The 14,417-nt window shown below is 38.4% G+C and overlaps 1 protein-coding gene across 1 annotated transcript in view; it reads left to right on the top strand.

The window, feature by feature from the left end:
- Positions 1-13,421, top strand: part of DTD2 (D-aminoacyl-tRNA deacylase 2) — a 28,358-nt gene extending 14,937 nt beyond the window's left edge. The window contains exons 3-5 of the mRNA XM_036842442.1: positions 10,205-10,276; positions 12,662-12,694; positions 13,345-13,421. Coding sequence (XP_036698337.1) covers positions 10,205-10,276; positions 12,662-12,693 — 104 coding nt within the window. The 3' untranslated portion in view covers position 12,694; positions 13,345-13,421. The remainder of the gene's footprint in view (positions 1-10,204; positions 10,277-12,661; positions 12,695-13,344) is intronic.
- The last annotated feature ends 996 nt before the right edge of the window (positions 13,422-14,417 follow it).

Below are 14,417 nucleotides of genomic sequence, written 5' to 3'. Positions count from 1 at the left end.
CCTTTTTTAAGACAGGTGTTGAAAATGTTCTAACATTTTCTTAATACTGCATCATGGATAGTTGCTCTCCACTTGAAAGTTATAATCCTCAGAATCTGCAGGTCAGCAGTGGAGCTGGGAGCTGTGTGAAATACAAATTGTTCAAGATATGACCCTTAACCCCAAGGAATTTCCATCTAGTAGGGGACATGATAGACACAGAAATGAACTAGGTACTGTGTGATCAGTGTTATCTGGACAATGCTATCTCTGAGCTATAGAATAGCAGCAGAGGGAGAAGATGCTTCTGGCTAGAGTGGTGAATCCCTGTGTTAAAACAGGCATGGCAACTTGAGCCATCCCTTGTAGAATGGGTAGCACGTCTATAGGCATGAGGTGTGGGGGAGGGCACTTCAAACTCTGTCTGGACTGATAGATAATAAGGTGCCATTGAAGGCTTTTAGAGAGAAAAATGACATAATGAAGACCGTTTTTAAGAGGAGAGACCTGACAGTGGTACATAAGGATTACAGAGAGAAGGAAATTTTGTGACAGGAAGACAGATTTTTGTTTTTATTTTTATTTTTTTGAGTAGTGCAGACATAAAGGGATTTGGTCTCACTTATAGTAGTGGCTGCGAACATGGAAATAAACGTAATTGGAGATATTGAAAGGTGTTTTGAAGAAAAATACACTTCAGGACAGCTGATTAGCTGTGGTGGAGCTGAAGGGAGGAATCAAAAATCACTCTAAGATTTCATGTATGGGTTACTGAGGAAGATGAATTCAGATTTTAATACATTGAGTTTGAGGCACATAAAGTAGAAATGTCTACCAGATTTGTTACTCGGGGCAGAGAGAGTATAGATTTGTGACTCTTATTTATAACAGTGATAGTTGAAACCCTAGAAATAGATGAGATTTAATCATCCAATATTACTGAGAGCCTACTCAGGTAATTATAAGAGGCACACTAAAAATGAAAAGGCAGTTTCCTCAGGAGATTACAAAATAACTGGTGTGTTAAGATAGTTAACTGGAACACAGAGAAACTAGAGGTGCCAAAAGAGAGGTAAAAACAGTACCGTGGAAATTTGGAGACACAAGAGATTTCATCTAGTTACGGGAGCACTGGCATTTCAGTATAATTTTGAAGATGAGATCTATGAGAGGTGATGTAGAGAACAACAAAGGATTTGAGGTCCAACCAAATTTATAGTAACAGAAGGAAGAGGAAAATTGACAAAGGAAAGAAAGGTCAGACAGATAGGTGGGTGGAAAAAGTGGGAGAAGTGGAAACATCAGTGTCTTGGAGTTAAGGTTTCAAGAATTGGGGAAGTGGGTCCAAACATATAGAGAAGTTGAAATTATTGCATAGTTAACACCCACATATCCACCACCTAGATTCTACAATAGGCATCTTGCTATATTTGCTTTACTACCTATCTACCCATCTGTCCATTCCAAGAAGAGGTTATTTTGTTTGCCAAAGGTTTTTAATTTATTCCTCTTCTTTTCTCCCCTTTTGCCTCTGCTGGTTAGCTTCTCCTCTCAGAGGCCCAGGTTTTTGTTTTTGTTTTTTTAAATTTATTTATTTATTTATTTTCAGCTGCGCTGGGTCTTCGTTCCTCCATGCAGGCTTTCTCTGGTTGTGGCAAGCAGGGCCTACTCTTCATTATGGTGCGCAGGCTTCTCATTGTGGTGGCTTCTCCTGTTGTGGAGCACAGGCTTCAGTTGTTGTGGCTTGCGGACTCTAGAGCACAGGCTCAGTAGTTGTGGTGCATGGGCTTAGTTGCTCCACAGCATGTGAGATCTTCCCGGACTAGGGCTTGAACCTGTGTCCCCTGCATTGGCAGGTGGATTCTTAGCCACTGTGCCACCAGGGAAGTTCGAGGCCAAGGTTGTGTGTGAGCCTGCTGCATTTCACTGATATGCCCAGATTTACTATACGTACATTATAGGAAAGCCTCTCTACTCTGTGTGCCTTTGTCTTTAAAGGTCCCCAATGGTGACCCATGGGAGAAATAACTTTTCCACCTTTCCAGTTAGGTTAGTTAACTATCCCTGGAAGTCTGCACCTGAGACTAGAAAAGAGCCTATTTCTAAATGACCCACGATTTGCTGAACTTTCTAGTAGTTTACCAAAGTATGGTCTGAGAATCACCCTAATCAGAATTACTAGGAAAACTTGTTAAAAATGCAAATTCCTGTGTCTCACCTTGGACTTACTGAATCAGAATTTCTGAGAAAAGGCCTGGAAACTGCATTTTAAGTCACTTTTCCCCACCTGTGACTCTTACACAGACTAGCATCTGAGAACTAATTGTATAATCTTTGTGGTGATATCTCTGAACTAAGAGTCAAGAGGCTTCTGTTGAAGTCTTGGCTTTCCCATGGACTGTGTGTGTTACACTAGCCTAGGGTAACTCAATCCCATCACGACTCATCATAAGGGAGGGAATTGCACTTGACAAATTCTGAAATTCCGCTCAGCTCTACCATTTTGTGGAACTCTGAAAACTGAATCTTGTAAATCAGGAGTTGGTTAAACTTTAATCCGATGAACTGAAAAAAAAAGAAGTTTAAGTTTGTGTTCATTTGAGCTATAGTTGTTTCTTTTCATTCAAATAGTATGTGTGTTACTCATCAAAATAACTAAATTCTTCTTGCATCTCATGAGTTTTCATTTGGTTTTTAAAAGCTGGACCATAAAATGGGCTACAGGCATTTCACTCAGCCCTTTGCCATTTCATAGTTCTGTGTTTCCGTGGTGATTCCAGTGTTCATAGCCGTTACCACTCTGCATTCCTTTTACATTGTTGGTAATATCCTTTTCTTCTTCTTCTCCTCCCTATAAAAAAAGTGACTTATTTTCTCAGGGTTCTGAGTTAGCAGAAGTTACTGCAAGTTTTAAAGCTATATTTACCAGTGAAAGAGAAAAGTGTCTGATTGTCTTAAGCAATGATTAAATTTTGTGCCCTCAGTCACCTTGGTGTTGGGTAGCATTTTTTGTGGGTTTTTTTTTTTTCCATTATAAATCTGGGCCTAATTTTAATTTCAAGATGATTTCAGAATACTATTTTAAATGTTACTCAGTGTTCTTGCTGTTATCTCATAAGTGATAATGATGAGTGTCCGTATGCTCCAAAATGATTTTTTTTTTAATCTTTTCCTTTTGGGTGGTGTTGTAAATTTGCTATGTGCTAAACTTTTCCAAACATTTTGTTGATAGATAGATTCTTATTTACTGAGCTCATAAGATCAGAATAAAGTTTATCTAGTACATAGCTCACATATTTGTGTTTATCCTAAAATATGTGTAGGAGTAGAGTAATGACATAATTCCTGTATTCTCTCCTCTCTTTTTCCTTGATATTTTCATTTAGAAATAGGGAAAAGAAATTATGCAAGTATTTCAATAGTGGGCCACTGCTACTCTCAGTTTGATTTATATTTGAGATTATTTAATTAACCAGGTACTTATGACCCAGTATGTGCAAAGCAGTAGTAAGCATTATAAGAAGCAGATAAGTACATTGCAAGGTGCCTACCATTAAGCTTACAATAGTAATTCATCCTGAATTACACAATAATCAGTAGGAAAAATATTGGACTTTAGCCCTCCTAGAATTTCTTTGTTAGACACACTCAGAATTCAAAAGGCATAGTCTTTTTTTTTTAAATTAATTTATTTATTTATTTTTGGCTGCTTTTGGGTCTTCGTTGCTGCACGCGGGCTTTCTCTAGTTGCGGTGAGCGGGGGCTACTCTTCATTGTGGTGCACGATCTTCTCATTCTGGTGGCTTCTCTTGTTGCGGAGCACAGGTTCTAGGCACTTGGGCTTCAGTAGTTGTGGCACGCGGGCTCTAGAGCTCAGACTCAGTAGTTGTGGTGCACGGGCTTAGTTGCTCCGCAGCATGTAGGATCTTCCCGGACCAGGGCTTGAACCCGTGTCCCCTGCATTGGCAGGCGGATTCTTAACCACTGCGCCACCAGGGAAACCCCCAGAAGGCATAGTCTTCTAAATAAGAATCTATTTAGAAGCATTTGTATACCCAGTACTGGGATACATAGTGGATAAAAAGATAAACATGTTTCCCTCCTTTGTAGGTTCATATCTTTATATATATCAGGAGACAGAGAGATTGGGGCATCCAATGTAGATTTGGAAGTTAGCTACACATACATGGTAATTAAAGTCACCAAGGTTAATAGTTGTGGTTCCTCAAAAATTAAAAATACTACTACCATATGATCTAGCAATCCCGCTTCTAGGTATATATCCAAAAGAACTGAAAGCAGGGTCTCCAAGAGAGATTTGCACACCCTTGTTCATAGCAGCATTATTCACAGTAGCCAGAGGTGGAAGCAGCCTAAACATCCATTGAAGGATGAATGAATAAACAAAATGTGGTATACACACACAGTGAAATATTATTCAGCCTTAAAAAGAAAGGAAATTCTTGGACTTCCCTGGTGGCACAGTGGTTAGGAATCCACCTGCCGATGCAGGGGACACAGGTTCAAGCCCTGGTCCAGGAAGATCCCACATACCACAGAGCAACCAAGCCCGTGCGCCACAACTCCTGAGCCTGCGCTCTAGAGCCCGTGAGCCACAACTACTGAAGCCGACGTGCCTAGAGCCCGTGCTCCGCAGCAAGAGAAGTCACTGCAATGAGAAGCCCGTGCACCACAGCGAAGAGTAGCCCCCGCTCACCACAACTAGAGAGAGCCCGCTTGCAGCAACAAAGAGCTAACGCAGCCAAAACTAAAAATAAATAAAAGAAATTTATTTTAAAAAAAAGAAAGGAAATTCTATTACATGCTGCAAAATGGATAAACCTTGAGGACATTATGCTAAGTGAAACAAGCCAGGCACGAAAAGAAAACTTCTGTATGATTCCACTTACATGAGGTATATAAAATAGTCAGAGTCATAGAAACAAAGTAGGATGGTGGGTGCCAGGGGCTGGGGGCAGGGTAAGTTGTTGTTGCATAAGGAGAGTTGTTGTTTAATGGCATAGAGTTTCAGTCGTGCAAAATGAAAAAGTTCTAGAGATACAACAATGTATGTAGAGATACAGCAATGTGAGTATACTTAAACTATTGAACTATACGCTTTTTAAAAAGTCACCAAAGTGGATGCCGTCGTCTAAGAGAGTGTGTAGAAAAGATGTCAAGACAGAAACAGTAAGAAGCTAATTATTTAAGAAACAGGCAGATTAAGAGATGCCATCAAGAGGCTAGCTAACAAAGAGTGGGACGAGAAGAAGCAGAAAAAGTCTAAGAGAATGGTGACATGAAATCCAAGAGAAGGAAGAATTTCTATTTAAGTAGGTCATGGTGAACAATAGCCAATTGAGTAGAGAAGTCAAATAAGATAGAACTTTTGATAAGCCATTTGGATTGACAATTAGGAGGTCACTATGAACAGGTTCCCTGGAATTATGTAAGCCAAATGTCTTGAGGATTGAATGGGACTAAGAAAATATAGTAAATGTAGATGACTCTTTCAGGAAGTTGAGTATGAAGGAAATTGAAGAGTTGTAGTTCTGTGGGAAGGCAGTATTAAGGTTTTTTTTTTTAAGATGCAAAAAATCTGAGCATGTTTTTAGAGGAAGAGGAAGTAGAGAGAGAAATTGAAGAAAGAAGCAGAGAGGTTTATGGAGCAAAATTATGGAACAAAATATCATACAGAACGCATAGACGGAGGAGTGCTTTTGGAAAACTGGAAAACTTTGGGTATCTCTGAGATAAGAGGAAAAGACTGCTGAGTATGGGATGAGAAGGAGAGCTCTAGTGGAATTCAGACATCATGACCTCTACTTTAGCTGTAAAACATAAGATGCGATCATCTGGGAGAGAGGAAGATGGCTTGGCGTAGTGGCTGGAGGACAGTAGTGAATGTCTGACGTAGCCACTTTAGGAAATGGGTAAGTGAGCCAACTAGCTGAGGCTAGAAATCATAAATAATGCAACAAATTAGAAAGCACAGTTACACAATTTTCTTGGCAGTCCAAGAGCAGATCGGAAAAAGCAGATGGTTGGGTTGATTCACATTCAGGCATTAGCAGAGGAGATGCAGTGTGTTAAGGTCATGGAGTGGAAGGAACTGGGAATGTTAGTAAGAAAATGGTTGAAACAACTGACCTCATAAACCAAACTGGATAAGGAAAGGGAAAAAAAGAGTAAAATCAACTAGGAGTTTACAGACTAGATGAGGGAAGAGGTCGAGAAGACTAGTGCTTTTCAGAAGTTAGAAGGAGAATTTCTAAGAGAGAGTAGGGGATGTGGAAAGATTAGAGACTGGTCGTAGTATGAGATCTCTGAGCTATTATGAGTGACAACAAAATCTAGAATGAGGCCATGGGAACGTGTAGCTGCAGTGGAGGATGTAAGGAATTTAAAAGCTAGTACCCCATTTGGACAAGAAAGGTAACCCAGAATGGTATGACTCAGAACAGCAGGAAATACCCATGACCCTGAGCCCCAATTTTTTAATCACTGTGGAAGTGTGATATGAAGGTCAGCAAAAGGCAGAGATGTGGATGGGGAAAGAGTGATGTATCAAGGGGATGTCAGAAGAGGAACAAAGAAGAACTATATTCTGAAAACCACGAGAGAGCCAGAGGAATGTCAGCTCCATTTCCTGGTCTTGAAATAGGAATAATCTTCCCTTAAAGGGACTTTCATGGTCAGGAGGAAGTCGGGTTTCCATCATAGCAAAAAGATCAAAAGACTGTTAGGGAAAGGTTAACAATATAGGAAAGTTTATTAGCAACAGGATGGTATTTTATTTATTTATTTATTTTTCAGGATGGTATTTTAGACGATAAAGTGGGATTAGTAGGAGAAAGAGCAAGCTGAGTTGTGTAGGAAAGAGAGAGCAGAGCAAAGAAAAAGTGATTAGAGACTTATATGAGGGAGACAGGACACAGAAATACTGAAGATTGCAGGGAGGTGAGAGAAGAAATGTGAATGGAATTATAATGTTAATTTTTGGCTGACTATTGTTTGTCGGAGATGAAGCAAAAGAAGTTGAGAGAGAGAGAGAAGGGATGTTAATACAACCAAAACACTAAGTATGCCTATATATTGTTTAGAAGAGATAAAGTAAAAGATGGTGACTTAAAGGAAATGAAAACACTAAATTTTGGCTTCATATTGTTTAGGAGAGATGAAGAGAAATGGAGATTATATGGAAGTAATATCTAATATTAGTGCAGGCTCTGCTTTAAGTTTTAGATTTCAGGTTTAAACATTTTGTTCTGAGGAAAAGCATCTAGGCACCTTCTCCCACCCCGACTTTCTCCACCTATTTATCTTTCAGGACTGGAAATACATTGAGTGCCTGATCTACAATGACCATAATTCAGTTCCACTTCCCCCCATTGGTCCAGCTTTCTTACTTGTTTGCTTATTGTTTGTTTATTTATTGATATATAATTCACATGCCATAAAATTTACCACTTTAAAGTGTCTAATTGAATGGTTTTTAGTATATTCACATGGCGGTGCAATATTGTTGTATTGTACAATATTGCAATAAGGTTGTACATCACCATTATCTAATTCCAGAACATTTTCCTCACTCTAAAAAGAAGTTTTATACTCATTAAAGTCACTCCCCATTTCCACTCTACCCCCAGATTCTATAAACCACTAATTGACCTTTGAGCTCTATGGATTTGCCTATTCTGGACAGTACATGTAAATGGAATCATGCAATATTTGGCCTTTTGCGTACACCTTCTTTCATTCAGCATAATGTTTTCAAGGTTCATCCCTTGTCGTTTGTAGCATGTATCAAAACTTCATTCCTTTTTATGACTAAATAATATTCCATTGCATAGATATACCGCATTTTTGTTTATACATTTATCTAATTGGTAGACATTTGCATTGTTTCCTTTTTTGGCTTTTATGAATTATGAATAATGCTGCTGTAAACATTCGAGTACAATTTTTTTGTGTGGATGTGTGTTTTCAGTTGTCTTGAATATATACCTAGGAGTGGAATTGCTGGATCATATGGTGACTCTATGTTTAACTTTTTGAAAAACTGCCAAACTGTTTTCCAAAGCAGCTGCATCATTTTACGTTCCTACTGGTAGTGTATGGGGGTTCCAATTCTTCCACTTTATCACCAACACCTGTTATTTTCCATTTTTTTAAATTTTAGCCATCCTAGTGCCTGTGAAGTGGTATGTCATAGTTTTGATTTGCATTTCCCTAATGACCAATGTTGAACATATTTTCATGTGCTTATTCTCCTTTAGTGTATCTTCTTTGGAGAGGTGTCCATTCAAATTATTTGCCCATTTTTTGATTGGGTTATTTGTCTTTTTATTGTTAATTATAAAAGTTCTTTATATGCTCTAGATACCTGACCCTTATCAGTAAATGATTGCAAATATTTCCTCCCATTTTATGAGCCGTCTTTTTATTTTCTTGATAATGTCCTTTGAATAACAAAAGGTTTAAATTTTGATGAAGTCCAATCTATTTATTTCTTTGGTTGCTTGTGCTTTAGGTGTCGTATCTAAGAACCTGGCATATTCATAAATAGCTCCCCTTTGACTCTCAAAAGTGTCCCAGTAGACAATAAATTATATGGACACCCTACTAATAACAGTCTCAGGGATAGTTAATTAGAAGCCCCTGGGCAGGTGGATGAGTAAATACTCACTTATTTTACCCTTACTTCACCATAGCCAGTGTTATCATTTGGCTTCTCTAAAGAAGATCTGCCAGCAGTTGTAGTTGCCATTTTGCATAGTTATTCATCAAATTTACATTGAGCAACTACTATGTATCAAGTACCTTTCCAAAGGGGGAAAATTACACCTGGAAATCGCAAAAAGAAATCTTTAAAAAAATGCTTTCTTTTTTTGGGGGGTGGTAAAAGTAATATACACAATTACAGATAATGAAAAGATTAAAAAGCCTGTATGCTCATTGCTCAAATATCATTATTTCATTTTTATTTATTCCCTTATAATCTTTGTTTATAAAACACCGGTATTTTAGCATTGTTCAGTCATAAAGGGATTTTATATTTGGCTTTTTAAAAACAATATTTTATCATAATACTTAAGAAAAAGTTGTTTTTTTTTTTTAAATTTTGATCTCAGGGAGTATAAGGGAGAGGAAGCAGACAAAAGGAGAAAAGGTGTAAGTCAATAAAATATTATTAAGATGAGCAAGTATGGTCTATAAATTGATTTGTGCTCTGGTCTGTGAACGCCTGTAAGTTAACAAATTGAGTTCGAGAGTATGTAATTCTATTCCATATTATTAACATTTTTCTTTTTCTTTCTGATCTATGACTCTGGCTCCACTGATTATCTTAACTATATTATATGGTTAATTTAATTTCTAGCTATTGTTCATAGTGGTCAGTTAAATATTTGCATCTAGACAAGGTTCTCTATTCTAAGTTTATAGCTAAACAAGAAGTTGCCATATAAACTAATTTTTATTAGAATTTCCTTCAAGAATAATGTGTCCAAAGAAGTTATAATAGATCTGTCTTCATAAACACAGTAACTGATAAGAATTTCCATAAGTATTTTTTATAATATTGTATATAGTTTTTCCTCACGTATGATAATTCAGCAAGAATACTATTTATCAACCAGTTAGAGTTCTGCCCTTTTACTGGGTAAATTCAATTTCTTGAGCTAGACAAATAATCTTATTATGAATTTTACAACAAATTATTTGAATCATCACATTATCTTGTGTGGTTATTATTCAAAGGCATTTAATTTTTAAGTGGATGATCATCCATCATAAGTTTTTACATTCAAATGTCTGCAACTGGTGAATAAGGTTTTGGTGGGATGTCTTATATGCTACTTATAAAGGATGAAACATTCCTAAATTAAAGCACTAAATTATTCTCTTAAATTGCCTGTCTACAGGTAAACAGTATACTTGCCTAAAGAGCTTGCAGCTGAAATTAAGGGTTTGTGTAATATGCTTCTTCAGTCCTAGCTCTGGCTTGACCTATCCCATTCCTTAGGTTTTGGCTCATGTTTAGAACTGAGCCACTGATGTCATTGAATTTTGCTCCTTCACCTTGATAAACTCCATGATTAATTTGGCTTATGATGGTGTTTCCTGTGGTTCCCATCAGGAACTTCCTGGCAGGGAAAAATTGCCAAGCTGACCAAGGAGTCTTCTCATTCGTCTCAGCCCCACTTTTATTGATTCCCCACAGACACCTCCTTCCCCCTTCCTGGAGTCAGCTTCGGATCCCATCATCCAGAGCCTTCTCTCTCCGGCCACCACGGTAAGTTTGTTGCTGCCCATTCCTCCCCCTTACCACCGAAACCTTCCTCTCCTGTTGTTCACTTCTTCAGGGTCACAATTTGCCCTGTCTTCCAAGGTGAAAACTGTATTAAAGAAGGAGTCAGAAGAGATCTCGAGGATTTTTTCTCCCATCTCTGGTTATAGCATTCAACATTGACTTCCTAAAGTCTCTTTCCTTGTCTTTCTTTTATGAAAGCCAGAGGAATGATTCTAACCATGAGATTTTATTTATTTATTTATTTATTTATTTATTTATTCATGGCCACACCCTTGTAGCTTGTGGGATCTCACTTCCCCAACCAGGGATTGAACCTGCTCCCTCAGCAGTGAAAGCACAGAGTCCAGGGACTTCCCTGGTGGCCCAGTGGTTAAGACTCCGTGCTCCCAATGCAGGGGACCTGGGTTTGATCCCTGGTTAGGGAACTAGATCCCACATGCATGCCACAACTAAGAGTTCGCATGTCACAACTAAGGAGCCCACATGCTGCGACTAAGGAGCCTGGGAGCCGCAACTAAGGAGCCTGCCTGCTGCAATGAAGACCCAGCGCAACAAAATAAATAAATAAATAAATATTTTAAAAAGAAACAAACAAAAACACAGAGTTCTAACCACTGGACCACCAGGTAAGTGCCTAGCCATGAGATTTTAAAGGCAGATACGGAGGAATAGCGGTATCATAGCAAACTACAGAACCATTTTAGGTCCCCTTCACTCCTTGCCAATTACTCGTCCCTACAGGCAGGAGATAGCAGTTTTTCCCCAGCCCTCAGGTCCATGTGATTAAGTGTTAGCAATGTCATACCCAGGAACTGATGTTTATATGGCCAATGGTAATAAAATTACTATGAATACAAATTTGATGTGCCATATGCATATGACTTTGCTTGACATATGAGTAACAGTTAAAAGAAAATCAAATAAATGAAAATAATTTCATGGAGGTAGTAGGATTATGTCTTTGTTTCCCTGAGTTTAAAAAAAAATTGTGTTTTCAAGTTGATGTTAATAATATTTTAAAATAAATATGTGACCGCATACCTATAAAAGAAAGACTTTTAAAGGTGTTTAACATATTTTATACAGTTTTTAATATATGTGGTACTATGATAATATGGAAAAGATATCAGACAAGGGTTCAGAAAGCCTGGTTTTAAAATCTTACTTCTGGAATTTTGTTCCAAACATGGACAAACTACTTACCTATTCTGGGATTTGGTTTCTATTTCTTTCAAATAATAACTACTCTATTTACCCTGAAGGGATTTTTGTAAGAATAACGATAGAATATTTGAATTTTAAAACTGAGATCTTAGAGATCCTCTACTACAACATGCTCATGTTCCAGAGGAGGAAATTGAGGCCCAAAGATGTTAATTGATTTGCTTATAAAATACATGATAGCAACTTTGGAACAAAATCATGAAGTTTATGCACATGTAAAACACTGTATTTCTTAATCTGATCAGAGAATGAGAAGTTGGAAGGGATGTTAGGAGTCCTAGTCAAGTATGAACATAATTGCAGTCGATTCTTGTGTAAAGTATTATCAAATATGTAGCTACAGATCTACCTTTGCTCAGTATTCCTGCTTAGAAGCACCAGCCCTGAATTTAACTGCTTCTTTCCAGGTTAGATTGTCTACTATTACTTACTTACCCTCATGCATCAAGGTCTGTGCTATGTTGTAAGTACTTCTTGGCTGAATTTTTATAGTGGTAGTTTGCCTACGGAAGAAAATCCTGCCCGTGGCCAAAAGTTCTTAATGGAAATTTAGTGCTAAAAGCTGTCATACACTACAGCAAGCTCAGCAGTACATTGACAAATAACGCCTGATAGACCAAAAAGTAGCAAGCTGTATCACAAAAGGCCAGCAGATCTTTTGTTGGAGTGAGGGCTATCAGTGTCATTTCAGGCTTAAGATCACACTGGAATCGACAGAGTGGAAGCTGTGCCCAACCCGTGAGTTTTGTGACATGAGTTTTCCACACGTACACTCCAGTCTCCTCGATGGCTTCATTAACATTGAGCAGAGTCTGCTCCCAGGAACACTAGTTCTAAAAGATATTAGTGTGCATTCCTCTTTTTTAAAAATTATATTCCATTGTCACATAAGCTTGGGAAACACCGCTTGAAATGCAGCCTACTAATATGCCTAATGACTCTTTAAGAAACGGCTATAAAATGTTAACATATAGTGTTTCTCAAATTTATTTAAGAATGCCTTTTTAAAGGAACAACTGTTAACATCTTGAGGAGTACAATCTAGAGCAAGACCGTAGAGCTACATTGGGTATACAAGAGTCCCGTTGTTTGGGTAATACTGTTCTACTATCACTGAATTTTTTTTTTTTTTTTTAAAGCCAGCTGCTCACGGAATCTTCATAATAACTACTTGAAGTAGGTATTTTTAAAAAATTAATTAATTTATTTATTTGTTTATTTTTGGCTGTGTTGGGTCTTCGTTTCTGTGCGAGGGCTTTCTCTAGTTGTGGCAAGCGGGGGCCACTCTTCATTGCGGTGCGCAGGCCTCTCACTATCACGGCCTCTCTTGTCGCGGAGCACAGGCTTCAGACGCACAGGCTCAGTAGTTGTGGCTCACGGGCCTAGTTGCTCCGCGGCATGTGGAGTCTTCCCAGACCAGGGCTCGAACCCGTGTCCCCTGCATTGGCAAGCAGATTCTCAACCACTGCGCCACCAGGGAAGCCCACTATCATTGAATTTTATAATCTCAGGGGTAAAAGGAATCTTAAAGGGAATCTATCATTTTCAGTTTCCCAAATGTATAGTGGTTGGAACCTAGAGTTGTATCAGATGGGTTTGAACAGTAAATTAAAGTGAGATATCACATAGCCAGTCAAATGGGTAACTACTGGTTTACTTCATCAGTTTTACATACACCATTAATTACCAACAATTCTACTTCTAAGATTGCTTCATTTATTGGTGGGGAAAATTATTCCTTTATAGAAAGTCAAGAAGATGTAGTATGATGCATTATAGGATAAATATAAAGAGAAAGTATGTAAAATTCTCCATTCCTTCAACAGATATCTGATGAGTGCCTTCTGTGTGCCCAACAGTGACACCAAGTGTGTTGACAAAAGCTGAAGTAAGTTGGGAGTAGAGATATAAGGTAAGTGCCTAATAATGCTGGCTATCATTTCACAACGGGCCACATGCCAGTTATTTTGATTATATTTTGAATCTTCAGCACACCTCAGAGAGGGAGATATTCTCATTTTAAAGTGGGGAAACTGGGCTTCCCTGGGGGCCCAGTGGTTGAATCCGCCTGCCAATGCAGGGGACATAGGTTCGAGCCCTGCTCCGGAGCAACTAAGATCCCACATGCCACAGAGCAGCTAAGCCCATGCGCCACAACTACTGAGCCTGCACTCTAGAGCCCGCGAGCCGCAACTACTGAAGCCCGCGTGCCTACAGCTGGTGCTCCACAACAAGAGAAGCCACCGCAGTGAGAAGCCCACGCACCACAACAAAGAGTAGCCCCTGCTCGCTGAAACTAGAGAAAGCCTGTGCACAGCAACGAAGACCCAACACAGCCAAAAATAAAAATAAATAAAATACTAATAAAACAAATTTTTAAAAAATTAAAAAAAAATAAAGTGAGGAAACTGAGATATGAAGCAGTTTTCTCTAGGTCAAGCCTACTAAGTGGTGGAATTAGGATTTGAACACAAGTCTCCAGATTTGAAAGCTGTGTTCTTTACGTTAATTATAATACAGCTTCTTCTTTATTGTGACTTAAAATCTCAATTTGAGATTGAACAAAGTATAATAGTAGTTGAGAGGTGAAACATTTCCACCTGGTTAAAATTAAACTGGTTGTTCCTCAGAGTTCTGTCCTTGTTGTTTTCTCTCTTTATTTTTTGTCTTTCATTGTATTAGCTGTCCACTCCATGTAGAAACGTTTTGAATCTAGAGCTCTCGTTCTGAACCCTCTTCTAAGCTGTAGTCCTCCATTTCTCCTTGGATGCTCTACTGTCACTTCAAATGTGACGTGTTTACAATTAAACTTATTATTTCCTCCTCCTAATTTAATTCTCTTAGTCACTTGGGCTCAAAGTTTGGAGCCATCTTTGAATCCCTTGTAAAATTAGTGGTT

This window comes from Balaenoptera musculus, chromosome 2 (genome assembly GCF_009873245.2).
Source record: "Balaenoptera musculus isolate JJ_BM4_2016_0621 chromosome 2, mBalMus1.pri.v3, whole genome shotgun sequence".
In the NCBI taxonomy this organism is placed as follows: Eukaryota; Metazoa; Chordata; class Mammalia; order Artiodactyla; family Balaenopteridae; genus Balaenoptera; species Balaenoptera musculus.
The sequence above is the reverse complement of the archived record's forward strand: the minus strand, read 5'-3'. Positions and strand labels throughout refer to the sequence as shown.